At 38.2% G+C, this 21,946-nt stretch overlaps 1 protein-coding gene across 1 annotated transcript in view; it reads left to right on the forward strand.

Annotated features, from left to right (window-relative positions):
• The first annotated feature begins 5,785 nt into the window (after positions 1–5,785).
• Positions 5,786–21,946, forward strand: part of HHIP (hedgehog interacting protein) — a 183,733-nt gene continuing 167,572 nt past the window's right edge. Inside the window, exon 1 of the mRNA XM_077279270.1 lies at positions 5,786–6,210. Within this exon, the coding sequence (XP_077135385.1) occupies positions 5,953–6,210 (258 nt within the window). The 5' untranslated portion in view covers positions 5,786–5,952. The remainder of the gene's footprint in view (positions 6,211–21,946) is intronic.

Here is a 21,946-nt window from a genome sequence, read left to right on the forward strand (position 1 = left end):
AGAACGTCAGCGCTTGCTGGGCTTTGCGCAGGCTCAACGTTTCTCTATGGTTTCTCTACAGCGCTCGGGACCCCCCATAATCCTGCAAGTGCTGGGATTCCAATGCAGAGTGATATCTCTGACCTGCGACATCATCGGGACCTGATTGGCTCAGGTCTCAATTATGTTAACCTTGTGTTATCGTCTAGATTCTGCGGTCAATAGCGATCACAGCATTTAGAAGTTTCTGAGAGGGAGTGGGCTCCTTCTCTCACCTCTCCGGCACCCCCATGATGTGATCACGGAGAAGCCGAGGGTTGTCATAGCATTTAGAAATCATATGATGAACTCCGTGTTTGTCAGCTACAGTAGCCTGTTACACTGAGCCAGCAGCAGGGTCTAACAGGCGTTCTGACAGTGTAAAACTGACAGTTCTCATGCATTGCAATACATGTGTATTGCAATGCATGAGGCCTGAGATCAGAGAAATAAAAGTTGAATGCCCATACAGGAACCAAGTAAGGCTACGTTCACATTTGCGTTGTGCGCCACTGCGTCGGCGACGCAACGCACAACGCAAACAAAAACGCAACAAAACACACGCTAAAACGCTGCGTTTTGCGACGCATGCGTCCTTTTTCGCCGAAAGTTGGACGCAAAAAAAATGCAACTTGCTGCGTTCTCTGCGCCCAACGCTTGCGGCCAAAAAAACGCATGCGTCGCAAAACGCAGCACAACGCATGTCCATGCGCCCCCATGTTAAATATAGGGGCGCATGACGCATGCGGCGACACTGCGGCACCCGACGCTGCGGCGCCGAACGCTAATGTCAACGTAGACTAAAACATTTTTTTAAAAGTTACTTTTTAAGTATTTTTTTTTAAAAAATCACAAAATAAATAAAAATTAAAAAAAAAATATTTTAAAATTAAATTAAATACGCATATTTATGTAAAAACAAAAATAAACAAAAAAGTACACACATATGGTATTGATGCAACCAGAAGGACCCCATCTATAAAACAGTCACAATAAAGGGAACACCAAAAAAAAAAAGAAAGACAAAAAAATAATAGCTTTTTCATCATATGCTGAATAAAAAGTAGAATAAAATGCGATCAAAATGACAAATGTAAATAAAAATTATATCACTGACAACGTCATTTTGTCCTGCAAAAAAACAAGCCACAAAACAGCTCTGTCAGTGGAGAAAATACAAGTTATACTTCTCAGAAAATAGCGATGCAAAAACAATTCTTTTTCTATAAAATAGTTTTTATTGTATAAAAGCAGCAAAACTTAAAACAATTATATAAATGTTGTATCGCTGTAATCGTACTGACCTGAAGAATAAAGCTGCCTTATCACTTTTACCACACAATGAACGGCATTAAAAAAAACTCAGAAAACAAACCCTGAATTGGGGGTATTTCTTAATTTTGTTTCTCAAAAATTGGAATAGAATGCAATCAAAAAATATTAAGTGCCTGAAAATGGTAACAATAAAAACGTCAACTCGTCCCGCAAGCCCTCACATGACTATGTCAGCAGAAAAATAGAAAAATTACAGCTCTTAAAATATAGCGATGCAAAACTTTTTGGGAATAAAAAGTGTTTTCAGTTCGTGACAGCAGCCAAACATAAAAACAATACAAATCTAGTATCGCTGTAATTGCACCGACCCAAAGAATAAAGTTGTTTAATCACTTATACTGCACAGTGAATGGTGTACAAAGTAAATAAAACCAATTCTTGACATGCTGTTGATTTTTTTCATTTTCAAAGATCACAGTAAGGTTTGGCTCACATTTATCCTGCGCTCTGCGCTGAGCGTTACACCGGGGTTTCCATGTAAATCTCTGAAATACTTGATTCAGATGGAAACCTCAACAAAAAATTCCCTATAATGAAAAAGATAGGGACACTCTGGATGTCATCTGGCTTATGATCTGGAAGTGTCCGTCTTTTTAGGCATGCATAAAAGCATAGTCGGCCACAGTTTTGTGAACTTCTGAAAAGGACACAGCTGAACAGAGACTAGACAAAGTCCAGGATAACTCTGTTGCCTCATAGTGAATGGATCCCTTAGGGTTTCATGTGAATAATGTAATTTAGAGATTTAGATGGAAACTCATATGTAAGTGCTCAGCTTAGAGCGCAGGATAAATATGATCCAAAATGTTAAGTATAATGTCCCCAATAAAAACCTCAACTCAATCCACCAAAAAAAACATTTAGGTAAGTCATCTGTTAATGGAAATATAGGGAGCTTTCACATTACTGGTAGCACAAAGGCTCTAGAAAGCACAAAAAGAAATCCAGAGAATTCTGAGCTCCCAAATCCAAATACCCTCCTCCCTTCTGGGCCCCACAGTGTGCCTAAACTACATATTAGGCATTTCTGTAGCAATGAGAGCCTGCCTAATTTATGGAGCGCTTGTCTCAAGAAGCAAGAGCTGGACACAATGTATGGGCACTACAATGTACTGGGCTCTATAATGGCAAATGTGCACTTTTTGCTAAGCAACATTTGACACCCAGAGAGGTGAAATTTAAACAAATTGGTCATTTGAGGAAGGTTTCTGCTCTTCTGGCACTTAGGAGCTCTGCATATGAAGTCTACAAACTATTCTACAAAAATGTATTCTTCAGGAGTTAAAGAGCGTTCCTTCCCTCCTGTCTCGCCGTGTGGCTAAGCAGTACCGTACAGCCATATATGATGCTCAGCTGAAATTGTGTGACGTTTTTACCCATTCCCCTTGTGAAAATGTAGAATATGGAGCTTAAAATTTTTTTTGTGGTAAAAATGTAATTATTTTTTCTTCACCACCCAATGGTATAATATTCTGTGACACACCTGTGATGTCAATATGATCACTGCACCCCTAGATTAATTCATTTAGAGGTGTAGTTACTAAAATGGGGTCACTTTTGGGGGGGTGTTCTGCTGGTCTGGGACCTCAGGGGTTCGGCCAATGTGACATGGCACCTGCACATTTCTGCTGTTTTAGCATGTCAGGGCTTTTCAAATATGACATGGCGTCCGCATCCTATTCCAGCCAAAATTATGTCACTTCCCTTTCGAGCCGTGCTATGCACCCAAACAGTAGTTTTCTACCACAAATGGGGTGTCCGCGTACTCAGCGTACTCAGGAGAAATTGCACAACAAGTTGTATGGTCCATTTTCTCATGTTACCCTTGTGAAAATAAAAAATTGAGGCTAAAGCAACACTTTTGTACGAAAAATGTGATTTCTTCATTTTCATGGCTCAACGTTATAAAGTTCTGTGAACCATCTGGGGATTCAAGGTGCTCACCACACATCTAGATAAATTCCTTTAGTAATGTAGTTTACAAAATGGGGTCACTTGTGTGGGGTTCCCACTGAATAGGCACGTTAGGGGCTCTGCAAACATGACATGGCTTCCACTATCTCATCCAGCCAGTTTTACGTTACAAAAGTGATACGGTACTCCTTCCCTCTGAGCCCTGCCCTGCCATGCACCCAAACAGTAATTTTTCTCCACATATGGGGAATATTCAGAAGAAATTGTACAACAAATTTGGGGTCCATTTTGTCCTGTTGCCCTTGTGAAAATGCAAAATTTGGCGCTAAAGTAACATTTTTGTGACAAAAAGTAAAATTTTCATTTGTTCCTTCCATGTTGCTTTAATTCCGCAACTGAAGGGCTAATAAACTTCTCAAATGTGGTTTTGAGCACTTTCAGGGGTGTAGTTTTTAAAATGGTGTCACTTTTGTGTATTTTCTATCAAATAAGACCTTTAAAGTCACTTCAAACGTGATGTGGCCCTTCAAAAATTTCATTTTATCAATTTTGTAGGAAAATTGAGAAATTACTGATCAACTTTTAACCCTTCTAACTTCCTACCCCAAAAGATTGCTTAAAAAATTGTGCTGATGTAAAGTTGACAGGTGGGAAATGTTATTTATTAACTATTTTGTTTGATATATCTGATTTAAAGGCATAAGAAAGTAAAAGTTTGAAAATTGCGAAAATGTCTACATTTTCACCAAAATTCCGATATTTTCACAAATAAATGCAAACAATATTGACTTAGCTTTACTACTAACATGAAATACAATATGTCATGAAAAATCAATTTCAGAATCACTTGAACACATTGAAGCGGTTCAAGAGTAATTACCACATAAAGTGACGTTGGTTAGAATTGAAAGAATTGGCCTGGTTGGCAAGGTGAAAACGGGCTCTGGCGCTAAAGAGTTAAAAAGAGTTGTCAGGAAAGCTACTGCTAAAAAAAAAACCCTTATGTTTTCCAGAAATGTTTTCTCCTTCTAAAACGATGCAGGTACATAGGCATCTGGGTTTTCATTTATTATGGGGTTTATCAAAATCCTAAAATTCGCACTGTTTTAAGCACATTCTCTAGCTTTTTAGCCTTTCTTAAAATAATAAAATATATTGACCCAATCATCTAATTCAAGCAATAAAAAAACCTTGTAAAATAATTTTTAGATTAGTGCCATCGAATGAAAACAGGTTTATCGTTCAGCAGATCTATGGCAGATCAGCATCAGAAATTCGAAGTCTGCTGTGGATTCTCTTGTAAGGGCTCGCTCTCACCACCTTAGATTCCCTCATCTGAGAGAATAAGGTTGATTATGCTAATGACACTAATGAAACTCTGATCAGAGATTGATCCCAGTGTCATCATAGAGTGACCTGATTCTCTCGGATGAAAGAACCGAAGCACACTGTCAGGAAACGGTGGAGAACAAAATGTCTCCATCTCCTCCATTCTGTTAGTCCGAGGAAATCGGACTGCACTCAGATGTCATCCGAGTGCAGTCCGATGAATTCCATGCAACAATAGACTTGAATGAATGAAAGGCTTCTAACTTCCAAGTGAAATTGCTGCATGCTGTAATTTTTTTTCACTGACAGAGTGAAAAAATCAGGCATCAACACTTACCAATTGAATAACAGTGGCCGAGTGCTATCCAATGAAACATCCTATTTCACTCGTCCAATGCATACGCTAGTGTGAGCGAGCCCTGAAAACACACATCATACTTCCTATAGGAAAGATGCGAATGTATCCAAATACGGCCATGTGTATATTTGTGAGTGCAAAATATGCATGGATCCCATAAGAATTTTACCTTATTTTTTGCATTGTTGAGGATTTTGCATATCAGTGGGTGAAAACCTGTCCTGCAAATTCGCAATAACCTTTTTCAAGTGTTGTCAAGCCTATAGAACCTATAATATTTTATTTTCCTCACAAATGATTATATATATATTATATATATATTTTACATGATATAGCCATTCATTATTTTACGTCATTATATCACACTATATATATATATATATATATATATATATATATATATATATATATATATAAATACATTTGACATGACATAGCCATGATTTGACACGTCATTATATCACACTATATGATTATATATAATATATATAAATACATTTGACATGACATAGCCATGATTTGACACGTCATTATATCACACTATATCTGATTTTCTAGCTATCTAGTTATTATAAGCTGACGTGGTGGACTGCTCGGATGCTGCACACAGCTCGGATGCTGCACACAGCTCGGATGCTGCACGTTTTGCAGTGAGGCATCCTCCAGCACTGCTGCACTGGTGCCCACAGGGCAGGGTCCAGCATGCTATGGTGGGCAGCCCACAAATCCCAGCCCCACTCCGGTGCCTGGCGTGTGGACAGGGGGCAGTGACGTCAGGGGGCGCGGGGTGGCAGCACCTCCTTGTGCTCCACTTAAAAAGAAGCAAAAAGAGGAGCGAAACATGAGAGCCCCGAGGAGATGTGAGAGCAGCACAGTCCCAGGCAGCTGTAGCGCAGAGCCATTCCCGCACTGTGCCGCCACACTGCTCGCCACTGCCCGACCTGCCCTCAGGACACCTGGGCTGCTCAGGACTCTCTCTGGACTGTGCCGGGAGGAAGATGCTGATGCTCCAGTGGATGCTGATTTGGGGAACTGCGCTGCTGCTGCTTCTGGAGTGTGAAGCGAAGTATGGGGAGAAGAGTGACTCTGCTGCCAGGAGGAGAAGGTGCCTAAATGGGAACCCCCCAAAACGAGTAAAAAAGAGGCATAGGAAGTTACAGAGCCTGGACATGGGGGGAGCTGGATGCAGAGGACTGTATCCCCGACTCTCCTGCTGCCCCAAACCTGAGAGCACAGGCATGCACATAGACCCCAAGGTAAGCAGCCAGCAACGAGCCTCTGGGGGCACCGAGGTCCTGGTGGGCTGCTGCTTGGCACGGCACAAGCACGTGTTGGTGTCTGCAGGTGTCTGGAAGAGTTTTTTCATTTAGTTCCTACAAGTTGGGTTTTTTTTTTCAGCTGTGCACAAATATCTCTTTTTTATCAGTGATATTGTACAGATACATTCGTGCCTGCCATCTGGTACTAACACCCTACACTTGGTCAGATAAGGTATAGCTATAAGAAGAGCTGATGTTTAGAGTGTCAGATATTAATAATCAAGGTATCTACTATTAAATATTACAGTAGGAGTTCTGCTGAGAGTGATAGTTCCCTGATATGGATGAGCTACCTCTGAGAAGAACTTTATTTTCTATGCTGAATGATGTATCAGATTTTTCCTACATCAAATGGAATATGTAGACAAGATAGTAAAAGTATGCATGAAGCAGCTGGAGCTCTGCTGGGAGTTGTACTTCCAAAGTGTTCAGCACGTTCCACAAGAGATGGGTAAGCCACAGGTTGTAGTGAGGAGAACCTCCATGTAGATTGTGCTGGTAGAACTTCTCCATCTGTGCTAACAACTCTTGACACTAAGAGGCTCCAAAGCATCACATGTGAGGGAAGCAGGCAGGCAGAATGCAGGCAGGCTGGGTGCAGACAGGCAGAGTGCAGGCGGGCAGAGTGCAGGCGGGCAGAGTGCAAGCGGGCAGAGTGCAGACGGGCAGAGTGCAGGCGGGCAGGGTGCAGGCAGGCTGGGTGCAGACGGGCAGAGTGCAGGCGGGCAGAGTGCAGACAGGCAGAGTGCAGGCGGGCAGAGTGCAGGCGGGCTGGGTGCAGACGGGCAGAGTGCAGACAGGCAGAGTGCAGGCAGATTTAGTGCAGGCAGGCTGAGTGCAGGTGGGCTGGGTGCAGACAGGCTGAGTGGAGGCAGGTTTAGTGCAGGCAGGCTGAGTGCAGGCAGGTTGAGTGGAGGCAGCCAGGCTGAGTGGAGGCAGGTAGAGTGCAGGCAGGCTGAGTGCAGGCAGGTAGAGTGCAGGCAGACAGAGTGCAGGCAGGTAGAGTGCAGACAGGTTGAGTGCAGGCAGGCAGAGTGCAGGCAGACAGATTGAGTGCAGGCAGGTTGAGTGCAGGCAGGCTGAGTGCAGGCAGGCTGAGTGCAGGCAGATTGAGTGCAGGCAGAGTGGAGGCAGACAGATTGAGTGCAGGCAGGCAGAGTGCAGGCAGACAGATTGAGTGCAGGCAGGTTGAGTGCAGGCAGGCAGAGTGCAGGCAGACAGATTGAGTGCAGGCAGATTGAGTGCAGGCAGATTGAGTGCAGGCAGGCTGAGTGCAGGCAGGTTGAGTGCAGGCAGGTTGACTGCAGGAAGATTGAGTGCAGGTTGGACTACACACTAAGGCTGCTTTCACACTAGCATCAGTACGGGGCCATCGCGCTGCGTTGGCCCGACGTACCGACGCATACTGTGCAAAAAATGCCTGACGTGGGCAGCGGAAGCAGTCTTGCAACGCTTCCGCTGCCCCATTGTATGGTCCGGGGAGGAGGGGGCGGAGCTTCAGCCGCCCATGCGTGGACGAAAATGGCGGACTCGACGCACAAAAAAACGTTACATGTAACTTTTTGTGGCGGCGGTGCGCCAAAACACGGCACAACCGTCGCCCGATGGTTGCGACATGTCGCAATGCGTCGCTAATAAAAGTCTATGGAGAAAAAACGCATCCTGCGGGCAACTTTGCAGGATGCGTTTTTTATCCACAACGACGCATTGCGACGTGCAGTACACGACGCTAGTGTGAAAGTAGCCTTACATGGTCAAAAGTGCTGGAATCTGAGGCTCATCTGTATTTCCTAAACTTTTATAGGATTAATATCTATCATTAGTACATTCTGTATACATGGAGAACATAGATGTGCAGTGACCTGCCGCCCACCAAACTTCTGCGCTACGATGAAAGCAGGATATGTGATAAAAAGTGGCTTCTGCATCATATCTCACCAGTCATTTGTAGGCGCCGCTTATTGAATGTAAAGATGAGATATGACATTACAAATCTCATTTGATTGTAGGCTTCATGTGCAAAATAGGGGACATGTGATCGTTAGTATATCGGCCATTGAAAAACAGGTGTGGCAACAAAAATGAATCACTATAACATCTGGTGTGGTCTTAAGGTTTTATCATCAGGACCACGTTCACACGTGCAGTATTTGGTCAGTATTTTACCTCAGTATCTGTAACTCAAAACCAGGAGAGGAACAATCAGAGGAAAAGTATAATAGAAACACGTCCCCACTCACATGTTTATCACCGACTCCTGGGTTTGGCTTACAAATGCTGAGGTAAAAACTCACCAAATACTGAACGTGTGAACATGACTGAGTGTAAAAAGTGAAGTTTGATGTCCAATTAATACCCACTGCCCCTAATCTAGGATACATTGCACTAGCCACAGCGGGTTATGAGTGGGCTGAATTTGGCCATTGGGAACATGTCAACCATTCAACCCGCCCTCCGTCTTATCTTTCCTAGCTAATGTCAGCATTGAGATTATTTGTATATAAGGGGTTAACAGCGAGATGGTATGTGTACGTTTGTATACACATGTTGATAGTGTTTGTGTTACCATCTGTGTACCTTTTAATGGTGTTTATAAGCTGGAGGGACAGGATGCGTGCCTGGATGCATTTCTTTACAGTAAATATACCCTGCATGTGTTTAAGTTAATTCTATACTATATACACACCGTGAAGAAAAAGTTGTATTAGTGTTTGTAAGTCGGCTTTATATACATATATAGGTAAGCAGAATCCTGTTTATACACAGAGTGGGTGGGAATTTCCATGTGTCACAATAAATCCGATAAGTGTAGGCACTTGTTTTTAGATTCTTGTATATGTTTGTCTATTTAGCCATAAATAGGAGCGTGAAACGGGGGGCCGCGTCCATCAACCCAATATGTACAGTACATGTGCGAAGAAATGACTTGTGTTTTCACATTCTCAAAACCGGACTTGATAGATTATGTCAGCATAAAGTAAATACTGTCACCGAGACAGAAACGAACGTGCATGGTGGTGTGACCAGGACCAAACGTTGGCTTAGAAATCAGATGGTTGTTTTGCGTTTTCTTGTTGCTATAGTGATTACCTTAGATGCTCAGGCATTGTACCTCCGCTACATCTTACCCATACCATGGACAGAGACATCCTTGCAAACAAGCCTCATGTTACAGACCACACAGAAAAGATCCGCACTTCGAGCCAAATTTTGAAGTAGAAAATAGATGCTGGTGTAGATGTTTATCTTGACACGTTCGTCACTTCCTACACCTTCTGCGAACTTCATAAGATCTTGGCAGTCAAGAGCCTAAAATGCAATGAGTGATCATTAATAGCTGATATTTACTATTGTACATGTCAATCATTATGAGCAAAAGTCTATAACTTCTATTTATTTCTTGTCGAGTCATCTGGGGGCGATGAGGCATCTTACACCGGACAGAAGGCAGGTTGTGTGTGCCAGGACTCCTACAAGCTTGCTCCCTATCCAGGTCATTGTTGTGGTGTGCGCTAACAGCTGAAGAGTCACATGGAGCCTAAACCTGACCCTCGGTCCCTTGGCCAGTGATATCATAGAGATTAATGTCGCTCCTTTATTGGCTTTAGTCCGCTGTGATGAAAAGCTAAGTGCTTGAGCGCTGTGGCATATTGTGCAGAGAAGAACCAAACAGGTCCTATTAAAGAACCATGAAAATATATATAAAAAGTTACATGACAACCCTCCTTGGTTATATGTGAATCAAAACTATTCTAGATGGAGAATGTTAAATGTCAGATGTAATTAAAGCTTTACTTTTACCAGCGTCGTCCTTGATTGACACATAAGTCCTTGACCACCAGGTTGGATATATTGCAATAGCTGCTTTTCACCTGATAGGATATTAAGTGTAAGATACTTCTTGGTCATGCTATAGGTTAACCTCACATGCCCAGTAATCATCCTTTAGAACGGATCCAAGCAGAAATCTGTTGACAAAAAAGTTGTGCAGACACATTGTTTTTGTCCAACTGAAAAAAAAATTATTTCAACTGGATCCATTTTTGTAACAAAAATGAATTTGTTAAATAGTCATTCATTTTTCTCCCATTTGAAAAAGATACTTTTTTTCTTACTGGAGGTGGAAGAATAAATATTTAACATAAGCTGTACTACTGGACATATTTTGTTTCCACATACAGTGAGTAAAAAATGTATCCTTTCCAAATGGAACACAACATATACTACTGGATATGTATAATGGAACAAAGCATATACTACTGGACATGTATAATGGAACACAACATATACTACTGGACATGTATAATGGAACACAACATATACTACTGGACATGTATAATGGAACACAACATATACTACTGGACATGTATAATGGAACAAAGCATATACTACTGGACAGGTATAATGGAACACAGCATATACTACGGAACATGTATAATGGAACACAACGTATACTACTGGACATGTATAATGGAACACAACATATACTACTGGACAGGTATAATGGAACACAGCATATACTACTGGACATGTATAATGGAACAGAGCATATACTACTGGACATGTATAATGGAACAGAGCATATACTACTGGACATGTATAATGGAACACAACATATACTACTGGATATGTATAATGGAACAGAGCATATACTACTGGACATGTATAATGGAACACAACATATACAACTGGACATGTATAATGGAACAGAGCATATACTACTGGACATGTATAATGGAACACAGCATATACTACTGGACATGTATAATGGAACACAACATATACTACTGACATATATAATGGAACACAACATATACTACTGGACATATATAATGGAACACAGCATATACTACTGGACATGTATAATGGAACACAGCATATACTACTGGACATATATAATGGAACACAACATATACTACTGGACATGTATAATGGAACAAAACATATACTACTGACATATATAATGGAACACAACATATACTACTGGACAGGTATAATGGAACACAGCATATACTACTGGACATATATAATGGAACACAGCATATACTACTGGACATGTATAATGGAACACAACATATACTACTGACATATATAATGGAACACAACATATACTACTGGACATATATAATGGAACACAGCATATACTACTGGACATGTATAATGGAACACAGCATATACTACTGGACATATATAATGGAACACAACATATACTACTGGACATGTATAATGGAACACAACATATACTACTGACATATGTAATGGAACACAACATATACTACTGGACATATATAATGGAACACAGCATATACTACTGGACATGTATAATGGAACACAGCATATACTACTGGACATATATAATGGAACACAACATATACTACTGGACATGTATAATGGAACACAACATATACTACTGACATATATAATGGAACACAACATATACTACTGGACATGTATAATGGAACATAGCATATACTACTGGACATATATAATGGAACACAGCATATACTACTGGACATGTATAATGGAACAGAGCATATACTACTGGACATATATAATGGAACACAACATATACTACTGGACATGTATAATGGAACACAACATATACTACTGGACATGTATAATGGAACACAACATATACTGCTGGACATGTATAATGGAACATAGCATATACTACTGGACATGTATAATGGAACACAACATATACTACTGGACATGTATAATGGAACACAACATATACTACTGACATATATAATGGAACACAACATATACTACTGGACATGTATAATGGAACATAGCATATACTACTGGACATATATAATGGAACACAACATATACTACTGGACATGTATAATGGAACACAACATATACTACTGGACATGTATAATGGAACACAACATATACTGCTGGACATGTATAATGGAACATAGCATATACTACTGGACATATATAATGGAACACAACATATACTTCTGGACATGTATAATGGAACACAGCATATACTTCTGGACATGTATTATGGAACACAACATATACTACTGGACATGTATAATGGAACACAACATATACTGCTGGACATGTATAATGGAACACAACATATACTACTGGACAGGTATAATGGAACAAAGCATATACTACTGGACAGGTATAATGGAACACAGCATATACTACTGGATATGTATAATGGAACAAAGCATATACTACTGGACATGTATAATGGAACACAACATATACTACTGGACATGTATAATGGAACACAACATATACTACTGGACATGTATAATGGAACACAACATATACTACTGGACATGTATAATGGAACAAAGCATATACTACTGGACAGGTATAATGGAACACAGCATATACTACGGAACATGTATAATGGAACACAACGTATACTACTGGACATGTATAATGGAACACAACATATACTACTGGACAGGTATAATGGAACACAGCATATACTACTGGACATGTATAATGGAACAGAGCATATACTACTGGACATGTATAATGGAACAGAGCATATACTACTGGACATGTATAATGGAACACAACATATACTACTGGATATGTATAATGGAACAGAGCATATACTACTGGACATGTATAATGGAACACAACATATACAACTGGACATGTATAATGGAACAGAGCATATACTACTGGACATGTATAATGGAACACAGCATATACTACTGGACATGTATAATGGAACACAACATATACTACTGACATATATAATGGAACACAACATATACTACTGGACATATATAATGGAACACAGCATATACTACTGGACATGTATAATGGAACACAGCATATACTACTGGACATATATAATGGAACACAACATATACTACTGGACATGTATAATGGAACAAAACATATACTACTGACATATATAATGGAACACAACATATACTACTGGACAGGTATAATGGAACACAGCATATACTACTGGACATATATAATGGAACACAGCATATACTACTGGACATGTATAATGGAACACAACATATACTACTGACATATATAATGGAACACAACATATACTACTGGACATATATAATGGAACACAGCATATACTACTGGACATGTATAATGGAACACAGCATATACTACTGGACATATATAATGGAACACAACATATACTACTGGACATGTATAATGGAACACAACATATACTACTGACATATGTAATGGAACACAACATATACTACTGGACATATATAATGGAACACAGCATATACTACTGGACATGTATAATGGAACACAGCATATACTACTGGACATATATAATGGAACACAACATATACTACTGGACATGTATAATGGAACACAACATATACTACTGACATATATAATGGAACACAACATATACTACTGGACATGTATAATGGAACATAGCATATACTACTGGACATATATAATGGAACACAGCATATACTACTGGACATGTATAATGGAACAGAGCATATACTACTGGACATATATAATGGAACACAACATATACTACTGGACATGTATAATGGAACACAACATATACTACTGGACATGTATAATGGAACACAACATATACTGCTGGACATGTATAATGGAACATAGCATATACTACTGGACATGTATAATGGAACACAACATATACTACTGGACATGTATAATGGAACACAACATATACTACTGACATATATAATGGAACACAACATATACTACTGGACATGTATAATGGAACATAGCATATACTACTGGACATATATAATGGAACACAACATATACTACTGGACATGTATAATGGAACACAACATATACTACTGGACATGTATAATGGAACACAACATATACTGCTGGACATGTATAATGGAACATAGCATATACTACTGGACATATATAATGGAACACAACATATACTTCTGGACATGTATAATGGAACACAGCATATACTTCTGGACATGTATTATGGAACACAACATATACTACTGGACATGTATAATGGAACACAACATATACTGCTGGACATGTATAATGGAACACAACATATACTACTGGACAGGTATAATGGAACAAAGCATATACTACTGGACAGGTATAATGGAACACAGCATATACTACTGGACATGTATAATGGAACAAAGCATATACTACTGGACAGGTATAATGGAACACAGCATATACTACTGGACATGTATAATGGAACACAGCATATACTACTGGACATGTATAATGGAACACAACATATATTACTGGATATGTATAATGGAACAAAGCATATACTACTGGACATGTATAATGGAACACAACATATACTACTGGACATGTATAATGGAACACAACATATACTACTGACATATATAATGGAACACAACATATACTACTGGACAGGTATAATGGAACACAGCATATACTGCTGGACATATATAATGGAACACAGCATATACTACTGGACATGTATAATGGAACAGAGCATATACTACTGGACATGTATAATGGAACACAACATATACTACTGGACATGTATAATGGAACACAGCATATACTACTGACATATATAATGGAACACAACATATACTACTGGACATGTATAATGGAACACAACATATACTACTGGACATGTATAATGGAACACAACATATACTACTGACATATATAATGGAACACAACATATACTACTGGACATGTATAATGGAACATAGCATATACTACTGGACATATATAATGGAACACAACATATACTTCTGGACATGTATAATGGAACACAGCATATACTACTGGACATGTATAATGGAACACAACATATACTACTGGACATGTATAATGGAACACAACATATACTACTGACATATATAATGGAACACAACATATACTACTGGACATGTATAATGGAACATAGCATATACTACTGGACATATATAATGGAACACAGCATATACTACTGGACATGTATAATGGAACAGAGCATATACTACTGGACATGTATAATGGAACACAACACATACTACTGGACATGTATAATGGAACACAACATATACTACTGGACATGTATAATGGAACATAGCATATACTACTGGACATATATAATGGAACACAACATATACTACTGGACATGTATAATGGAACACAACATATACTACTGGACATGTATAATGGAACACAACATATACTGCTGGACATGTATAATGGAACATAGCATATACTACTGGACATATATAATGGAACACAACATATACTACTGGACATGTATAATGGAACACAACATATACTACTGGACATGTATAATGGAACACAACATATACTGCTGGACATGTATAATGGAACATAGCATATACTACTGGACATATATAATGGAACACAACATATACTTCTGGACATGTATAATGGAACACAGCATATACTTCTGGACATGTATTATGGAACACAACATATACTACTGGACATGTATAATGGAACACAACATATACTGCTGGACATGTATAATGGAACACAACATATACTACTGGACATGTATAATGGAACAAAGCATATACTACTGGACAGGTATAATGGAACACAGCATATACTACTGGACATGTATAATGGAACACAGCATATACTACTGGACATGTATAATGGAACACAACATATACTACTGGATATGTATAATGGAACAAAGCATATACTACTGGACATGTATAATGGAACACAACATATACTACTGGACATGTATAATGGAACACAACATATACTACTGACATATATAATGGAACACAACATATACTACTGGACAGGTATAATGGAACACAGCATATACTGCTGGACATATATAATGGAACACAGCATATACTACTGGACATGTATAATGGAACAGAGCATATACTACTGGACATGTATAATGGAACACAACATATACTACTGGACATGTATAATGGAACACAGCATATACTACTGACATATATAATGGAACACAACATATACTACTGGACATGTATAATGGAACACAACATATACTGCTGGACATGTATAATGGAACATAGCATATACTACTGGACATATATAATGGAACACAACATATACTTCTGGACATGTATAATGGAACACAGCATATACTTCTGGACATGTATTATGGAACACAACATATACTACTGGACATGTATAATGGAACACAACATATACTGCTGGACATGTATAATGGAACACAACATATACTACTGGACATGTATAATGGAACAAAGCATATACTACTGGACAGGTATAATGGAACACAGCATATACTACTGGACATGTATAATGGAACACAGCATATACTACTGGACATGTATAATGGAACACAACATATACTACTGGATATGTATAATGGAACAAAGCATATACTACTGGACATGTATAATGGAACACAACATATACTACTGGACATGTATAATGGAACACAACATATACTACTGACATATATAATGGAACACAACATATACTACTGGACAGGTATAATGGAACACAGCATATACTGCTGGACATATATAATGGAACACAGCATATACTACTGGACATGTATAATGGAACAGAGCATATACTACTGGACATGTATAATGGAACACAACATATACTACTGGACATGTATAATGGAACACAGCATATACTACTGACATATATAATGGAACACAACATATACTACTGGACATGTATAATGGAACACAACATATACTACTGGACATGTATAATGGAACACAACATATACTACTGGACATGTATAATGGAACATAGCATATACTACTGGACATATATAATGGAACACAGCATATACTACTGGACATGTATAATGGAACAGAGCATATACTACTGGACATGTATAATGGAACACAACACATACTACTGGACATGTATAATGGAACACAACATATACTACTGGACATGTATAATGGAACATAGCATATACTACTGGACATATATAATGGAACACAACATATACTACTGGACATGTATAATGGAACACAACATATACTACTGGACATGTATAATGGAACACAACATATACTGCTGGACATGTATAATGGAACATAGCATATACTACTGGACATATATAATGGAACACAACATATACTACTGGACATGTATAATGGAACACAACATATACTACTGGACATGTATAATGGAACACAACATATACTGCTGGACATGTATAATGGAACATAGCATATACTACTGGACATATATAATGGAACACAACATATACTTCTGGACATGTATAATGGAACACAGCATATACTTCTGGACATGTATTATGGAACACAACATATACTACTGGACATGTATAATGGAACACAACATATACTGCTGGACATATATAATGGAACACAGCATATACTACTGGACATGTATAATGGAACAGAGCATATACTACTGGACATGTATAATGGAACACAACATATACTACTGGACATGTATAATGGAACACAGCATATACTACTGACATATATAATGGAACACAACATATACTACTGGACATGTATAATGGAACACAACATATACTACTGGACATGTATAATGGAACACAACATATACTACTGGACATGTATAATGGAACATAGCATATACTACTGGACATATATAATGGAACACAGCATATACTACTGGACATGTATAATGGAACAGAGCATATACTACTGGACATGTATAATGGAACACAACACATACTACTGGACATGTATAATGGAACACAACATATACTACTGGACATGTATAATGGAACATAGCATATACTACTGGACATATATAATGGAACACAACATATACTACTGGACATGTATAATGGAACACAACATATACTACTGGACATGTATAATGGAACACAACATATACTGCTGGACATGTATAATGGAACATAGCATATACTACTGGACATATATAATGGAACACAACATATACTTCTGGACATGTATAATGGAACACAGCATATACTTCTGGACATGTATTATGGAACACAACATATACTACTGGACATGTATAATGGAACACAACATATACTGCTGGACATGTATAATGGAACACAACATATACTACTGGACATGTATAATGGAACAAAGCATATACTACTGGACAGGTATAATGGAACACAGCATATACTACTGGACATGTATAATGGAACACAGCATATACTACTGGACATGTATAATGGAACACAACATATACTACTGGATATGTATAATGGAACACAACATATACTACTGGACATGTATAATGGAACACAACATATACTACTGGACATGTATAATGGAACACAACATATACTGCTGGACATGTATAATGGAACATAGCATATACTACTGGACATGTATAATGGAACAAAGCATATACTACTGGACATGTATAATGGAACACAACATATACTACTGGACAGGTATAATGGAACAAAGCATATACTACTGGACATGTATAATGGAACACAACATATACTACTGGATATGTATAATGGAACAAAGCATATACTACTGGACATGTATAATGGAACACAACATATACTACTGGACATGTATAATGGAACACAACATATACTACTGACATATATAATGGAACACAACATATACTACTGGACAGGTATAATGGAACACAGCATATACTGCTGGACATATATAATGGAACACAGCATATACTACTGGACATGTATAATGGAACAGAGCATATACTACTGGACATGTATAATGGAACACAACATATACTACTGGACATGTATAATGGAACACAGCATATACTACTGACATATATAATGGAACACAACATATACTACTGGACATGTATAATGGAACACAACATATACTACTGGACATGTATAATGGAACACAACATATACTACTGGACATGTATAATGGAACATAGCATATACTACTGGACATATATAATGGAACACAACATATACTTCTGGACATGTATAATGGAACACAGCATATACTACTGGACATGTATAATGGAACACAACATATACTGCTGGACATGTATAATGGAACATAGCATATACTACTGGACATATATAATGGAACACAACATATACTTCTGGACATGTATAATGGAACACAGCATATACTTTTGGACATGTATAATGGAACACAACATATACTACTGGACATGTATAATGGAACACAACATATACTGCTGGACATGTATAATGGAACACAACATATACTACTGGACATGTATAATGGAACAAAGCATATACTATTGGACAGGTATAATGGAACACAGCATATACTACTGGACTTGTATAATGGAACACAGCATATACTACTGGACATGTATAATGGAACACAACATATACTACTGGATATGTATAATGGAACAAAGCATATACTACTGGACATGTATAATGGAACACAACATATACTGCTGGACATGTATAATGGAACACAACATATACTACTGACATATATAATGAAGAACAGCCCAACAACCAGACAATGGATCCCCAGAGAGACACCATACAGGGGATAGATTTTAAAAAATGCCTTTATTGAATTTATATGGCAATATAAGTATATAAAAACAAACAATGGTGCGCATAATAGGACATGGAATCAACCCATATAATAGCTGAAATAACTCATAGTGGCAGACCCTCCCATATATATATCAGGTTTACTTCAGGATATATATAAAAGTGCAATAAAGGAAAGTGCAACAGTGCAAAAATATACTATTATAAAACACACCTAAAATGCACATAATATGTGCTATACATACATGTATATGTAACTGTCAAAAAAGTGCAATGTGCTTATATCACATCAATCCAATGTAACAACAGCCTCCATATGGCAGCATTACCGAGGGTCAAAATTAAGGTGCACAGTGCAAGGGAAAAAAAAAAAAATTATAGCAATGATACTAATCCTGAGTATTACCTTGGAAGAGGGGGAAGGGTCGCCACATCCTATCTGCTGCACCCCTACGCACGTTTTGGACTTTTGTCCTTCATCAGGGGGGATATGTACTGTATATGGATAATGGAACACAGCATATATTACTGGACATGTATAATGGAATACAGCATATACTACTGGACATGTATAATGGAACACAACATTTACTTCTGGACATGTATAATGGAACACAGCATATACTTCTGGACATATATAATGGAACACAACATATACTACTGGACATGTATAATGGAACACAACATATGCTACTGGACATGTATAATGGAACACAACATATACTACTGGACATGTATAATGGAACACAGCATATACCGTACTTCTGGACATGTATAATGGAACAAAGCATATACTACTGGACATGTGATCTTCCAAGTAATCATCTATTTGGAACTAATGCAGTAAGCAAAAAACAGATTTTCAAATGATAAACGGATGGCTAATTAACGTTCCATTTTCCATAGACTTCTATGTGGAAAAAAGAGATCCAGTTGAAATCAGTTTTTTCAGGTGGACAAAAAAGTTGTGTCTACACAACTTTATTGTCAACGGATTCTTCTACTCCACAATGGAAGACAGATTCTTGAATGGTGACTGTGTTAAATATGCCCTTTGTATTGTGCATTTATCTGCATTGGTGTTAACAAATCATTTCATTAAGAATCAGTGCACGTGAAATAAACCATCAGGTGTCCCTTTTTCTCTACCCTGTTTTTAGTTTAATTAAGAATTCCTTAGTGGCAAGTATGTTGTTGTCAAGGCCTGAGAGACTATTGGAAAACTTGTGTTTCAGCCTTTCTGGCCCAAGCACAGTAAAGAAAAATGGCCATTGCTGAATCAAATTTTTATGCTTAGTTCACGGTAGATTTCATTCTATTCTCATGTAAACAACTTCTACGAATCAACATATGTGTCTGGGTGGTATCTTTCACTTTGTTTTGTAACAAAAAGCCATATTGCATCATTTAATTTGCTCAAGTCATGCAAATAGAACAAAATCAATAGGACAAAAAGGGGTCGACTTCTCCTCCTCCTCACTAAACTGCTGCCCACACACAGAGTCTTGTTGCTTATGGCAAAAGAATAACAACGCCATTGTGTTTGTTAGTTGGTTCACTAATGGGTGAAACTGGAGAACATCATTCTCCTTCAGCCCCTGCGCTCTGTCCAAATGTTCTTGCCTTTTCAGGGAAAAATTGGGCCAGGCCCCCTTTCTTATCCCAGATGAGTGAGAACTGTCTTGCTGCAGGTTTTAGTGTCAGTTTGTCCATTATTCTCCAGTGACCAGGAGCAATTTATGATTCCAGGCATGGGTAAAGCTCCATGTTTATAGTGTTCCAGGACCACTGAGGTTAGGCTGTGATTGAAATGTACTGCAAACAGATGGTTTAGAGCATGTGTAGATTCATGCCCTAATCCCTTTCTCTTTTTTGCTACATTGGAGTTTAGAATTCTTTTGTATTTTGTGAATTTCTACAATAATCAATGGGCCTTTAGGATTTATTGTAAGTTAACCAATAAAGTATATAATTGATACACAGTCCCGGAAGGTGATTGGACCCAATTATGCTGTGAACTAGCCATCAGGCACATAGATAATGAAAAGCTGGAAAACAAGTTGTGCTGCTTCACCAATGAAAGGACTAGTACAGCATTGAATAGTACCAAGACATTAGTAGGGTATCCTTTTATTGGCTCTCCATTAGCAGGAATTGATCATAAAGGCCATCATACACTTTAAACTAGGCATTCAGTTGAAACCATCTGTATTGGTGAGT

The sequence above is a fragment of the Ranitomeya variabilis genome, chromosome 1, assembly GCF_051348905.1.
Source record: "Ranitomeya variabilis isolate aRanVar5 chromosome 1, aRanVar5.hap1, whole genome shotgun sequence".
Taxonomy (NCBI): Eukaryota; Metazoa; Chordata; class Amphibia; order Anura; family Dendrobatidae; genus Ranitomeya; species Ranitomeya variabilis.